Below are 5,000 nucleotides of genomic sequence, written 5' to 3' on the forward strand. Positions count from 1 at the left end.
TAGCTGCGAGAGCTCAACCAATCAGCATGTTCAGCGCCCAAGTCCCACCCCCGAAAGCTCGGGAACTTTTGAAAAGTCCCACCTCGCAAGCAGGGCCGTTTGGAGGGGGAAATATTTACCCGGAACTTCATTTAGACCCTGGTTCCTGCGGTCGAAACACACCGAGTTCCCCCCCAAAGTTCCTGGTTCCGGGGTAAAGTTCCTGCGGTGGAAACGCGGCTATTGTTGATCTTGTGTCTAAAAACACAACGCCGGCGCCGCCGCCAGCTCCCGTAACCGAACGAAGCTCGATGATGGACACACTCTTGCTCTGGGTGATGTGTGTGTGTGCTCATCCGGGAGAAGTGCCCATATAAGGAATTCCTCCCTTTATGGCATCATACAGGGCCATACTCGAAAAACACTTTCCGAAACGTGTGTGAATCCTGAAGGAGTGTGTGTGGCACAGAAATACTCCAGCTCGTGTTTTGAAACTCTGTCATGTTCATCATGAGAATCAACTCTTGAAATAGCATCAGACCGCCCCTTAATCTGAGTTCTTAGCCGTGATTTGTCCAGGTTGTTGTTAACTAGCGTGTGGTGTTTTGCAGGGGTCCGTACCTGGTGGCCATGGGTAAATCGTGGCACAAGGAGGAGTTCTCGTGCTCTCACTGCCACAGCTCGCTGGCGGACGTGGGCTTCGTGGAGGAGCGCGGCTCAGTTTACTGTGAGCATTGCTACGAGCAGTTCCTGGCTCCAACATGCTTCCGCTGCCAAGAGAAGGTCCTGGGGGTGAGCGACTGACCACTGTCCCGTCTGTAGTGCTCATATTCACAACTATATGTGTAAAAGTTCAGTGTGTGTGTGTGTGTGTGTGTGTGTGTGTGTGTGTGTGTGTGTGTGTGTGTGTGTGTGTGTGAGTGTGGACTGGTAATCCCTACGTTATAAGATGGCAATATCCTCATCCTCGTCCTTGTGGGGACATTTTTAGGTCCCCATGAGGAAAACATCTTATAAATCAGAATAAGTGATGTTTTTTGAAAATGTAAACATGCAGAATGTCTCCTGTGATGGGTAGGTTTAGGGGCAGGGGCAGTGTGTGTGTGTGTGTGTGTGTGTGTGTGTGTGTGTGTGATGGGTAGGTTTAGGGGCAGGGGCAGTGTGTGTGTGTGTGTGTGTGTGTGTGTGTGTGTGTGTGTGTGTGTGATGGGTAGGTTTAGGGGCAGGGGCAGTGTGTGTGTGTGTGTGTGTGTGTGTGATGGGTAGGTTTAGGGGCAGGGGCAGTGTGTGTGTGTGTGTGTGTGTGTGTGTGATGGGTAGGTTTAGGGGCAGGGGCAGTGTGTGTGTGTGTGTGTGTGTGATGGGTAGGTTTAGGGGCAGGGGCTGTGTGTGTGTGTGTGTGTGTGTGTGTGTGTGTGTGTGTGTGTGTGTGTGTGTGTGTGTGTGTGTGTGTGTGTGTCTGTGTGTGTGTGATGGGTAGGTTTAGGGGCAGGGGCTGTGTGTGTGTGTGTGTGTGTGTGTGTGTGTGTGTGTGTGTGTGTGATGGGTAGGTTTAGGGGCAGGGGCAGTGTGTGTGTGTGTGTGTGTGTGATGGTTAGGTTTAGGGGCAGGGGCTGTGTGTGTGTGTGTGTGTGTGTGTGTGTGTGTGTGTGTGTGTGTGTGTGTGTGTGTGTGTGTGTCTGTGTGTGTGTGATGGGTAGGTTTAGGGGCAGGGGCTGTGTGTGTGTGTGTGTGTGTGTGTGTGTGTGTGTGTGTGTGTGTGTGTGTGTGTGTGTGTGTGTGTGTGTGTGTGTGTGTGTGTGTGTGTGTGTGTGTGTGTGTGTGTGTGTGTGTGTGTGTGTGTGATGGGTAGGTTTAGGGGCAGGGGCAGTGTAGGGGGATAGAATATACAGTTTATACAGTATAAAAACCATTACGCCTATGGAAAGTCCCCATAAAACATGAAAACCCAACATGTGTGTGTGTGTGTGTGTGTGTGTGTGTGTGTGTGTGTGTGTGTGTGTGTGTGTGTGTGTGTGTGATGGGTAGGTTTAGGGGCAGGGGCAGTGTAGGGGGATAGAATATACAGTTTATACAGTATAAAAACCATTACGCCTATGGAAAGTCCCCATAAAACATGAAAACCCAACATGTGTGTGTGTGTGTGTGTGTGTGTGTGTGTGTCGTCCTTCAAACTGTGTGTTGTTGGGCAGTAAGTATATAAATATAACTCAAATGCAATACAGTGACTGTGACACATTTAATTTAACATTTAAAGCTACACTGTGTAACTTTTTTAGTTTATTCTTAGCTAAAAACACTTAGTTCTTTCAAAAATATATGTGCTCATTAATGTATATTTACTTCTTTCAAGTAATAAAGTATTCTCGTAAGTTTATAATATGCCATTGTAAACACATACGGGTGAGGGTTTGAATGCGGGTCGCCATGTTGATCCTCCATCTTGAAAGTACATTAGCCAAAGAGGGACATACCCGTAAATTCAAGCTTTGCCTTTGGCGTTTTAACACTCGATGGCTCCATGTCGAATGTGGACGAGGTCGAACTGGAAGCCATGTTAATCTTGGACTAAATCAGCCACCGTAGGAGTTCAAACGAAATCGGAATTGAGAGGAACAGAAACTAATATTCTCTGGATGGTCATATACCTTTTCACCACTAGATGGGGGAAAATATCACACAGTGTAGCTTTAAATATATAAATAATTTAAATACAAATTATATATATAACATTTAAAGATATAAATATAATATAAATATGATATTTATATAATTTATAATGTGTGTATATACATATATACACACACACGTATATTATAAAATATATATAGAGAGATTTATAAAATCTGATTTTAATGTTTATTCCATGTGATATTTGAAATATAAATTAGTTTATATATATTCAATGCAATCTAATTTATATTTTAATTATATGGAATAAACATTCAATTCAGAATTTATAAATCTCTCGCTATATATCTATATATATTAATTACAATATACGTGTGTGTGTGTGTGTGTGTGTGTGTGTGTGTGTGTGTGTGTGTGTGTGTGTGTGTGTGTGTGTGTGTGTGTGTGTGTGTGTGTGTGTGTGTGTGTGTGTGTATATTATAATATAGTAATCCAAATAATGTAATTCATTATTAATATTTTGAATTCGCTTTTTATTTTTATATTTTCACTTTTTTATTTTAAAGTTTAAGTAGATTTGTTTGTCTTATTTTAAAATTATTTCTGTTTTTATTTTAGTATATTTTAGTACTATAGTACAAGTATAATTTGTTTAGTATTAAGTTAAACTAAATGAAAATGAGAAATGTAGCTGAAATAAGTTTATGTATTTTATTTATTATATATTTTTATTTCAATTATCGCTTATTTTATTTCAAGTTTAACAATATTTCTTTCAATATGATATTTAAAATATTAATTAGATTACATAAATTTTTTTTATATAATAAACATTTTTAAATCATTTTTAATTACAATTAATATTTTAAAATACACATACACACACACACACACACACACATATATATATATATATATATATATATATATATATATATATATATATGTAATAATTACGTTTAATTAATATATATACACATATATATATGTGTGTGTGTGTGTGTGTGTGTGTGTGTGTGTGTGTGTGTGTGTGTGTGTGTGTGTGTGTGTGTGTGTGTGTGTGTGTGTGTGTGTGTGAGAATATATACATGCTTGTGTGTGTTTTTATATATAAATAATAATTAACAGAGTACACACACATATATTATGTAAACACAAACTTTTATTTTGGATCAAATTAATCGCGATTAATCTAGTGACAGCCCATATATATATATATATATATTTATATAATATACACACACACATATACATATAAAACAAATAAATGTATATGTTCAAGTAAATTATAAAATCAGATTCTTGAATTATTGAAGATATTACTGACTATATGAATGTCATAGTCCTGTTTAATAGTTTGATTAGTTTTGCTTCTGTTAGTTAGCGTCTGGTTCATCATGAGTGATGATCTTCACTAGTTTGAGATCCGCTGTTCGTCCACTTGACCTTCCTTTAGAGCCTCATCCCTCCATCATTCCCAGCCGCCCCCTCTCTGCTCTGGGAGTGTGGGACTGTGGGAAAGAGCTTTAATCGGGATCATAAGGTCTGGTAAAGCTGGCACCGGCCGCTCAGATGTGTGACAATTAGCACTGGCTGTGTCGCCTTGGCTTTAGTCGGCTTCAGAAAGCTACGGAGAGCCGGAGGAGCCGCTCGGGCGGAAGGGCTGCACTCGTTTAATGAGCATCTCTCCATCGGTCAGAGAGAGACCCTGTGTGGAGATCATTCAGGGCTCGGATTTACTCATTACAGCTGATCTGAGCACACTTTATGGGTCTCAGCAATATGATCAAATCGGGCATCGATCCTCTTGAAATCAGTCTCAGGCCGTGGTTTAATGTTACAGGGTTTGGTGAGTTGATGAAAAGCTAAGTTGAATGTAAAATTAAAGGTAAATAAATGGGGCTGCACAATGAAACTAAATAAATCGTGATATAGCTTAGTGTGATTATCAAACCAAGGGCTGTGATTTACTGAAATAACTGTAGTCTGTGTAACCCTCTGGAGTCTGAGCTGTTTTTGACATGCTCTGACATTTGTGTTTTTTTCAGTTGCTTATGAACACATTAATGGCAAAAGTGTAATTACACTGTATTCAGCACAAACTGGGCTAACATAATATGTGAGCAACATGTATGTACATGCTTGTATGTTTGAGAGAAAAATGTTTATGCACGGTTTTAGAAAAAACTAAAAACTTTGTTTTAAAATTAAGGTCTCAAAACACACAATAGATATGTGTTCACAAGACTTTTGACTCCAGGGTGTATTTGCATAGTTTTTTCCTTAAACTGATGTGAGAATCATTGAGCCTACTCATTCTCATAAAACAATATATTAATTTACTATTTGTAAGACAGTTTCTCTTCACAAAGCCAGTATGTGAGGAGGCG

The 5,000-nt window shown here is 39.7% G+C and overlaps 1 protein-coding gene across 1 annotated transcript in view; it reads left to right on the forward strand.

Moving 5' to 3' along the window:
• pdlim5b (PDZ and LIM domain 5b) overlaps positions 1-5,000 on the forward strand; it is a gene marked incomplete at its 3' end in the record, with an annotated part of 188,826 nt that overhangs the window by 145,012 nt on the left and 38,814 nt on the right. Inside the window, exon 10 of the mRNA XM_079804045.1 lies at positions 591-771. Coding sequence (XP_079660171.1) covers positions 591-771 — 181 coding nt within the window. The remainder of the gene's footprint in view (positions 1-590; positions 772-5,000) is intronic.

This window comes from Gobio gobio, assembly GCF_949357685.1.
Source record: "Gobio gobio genome assembly, chromosome: 22".
Lineage (NCBI taxonomy): Eukaryota > Metazoa > Chordata > Actinopteri > Cypriniformes > Gobionidae > Gobio > Gobio gobio.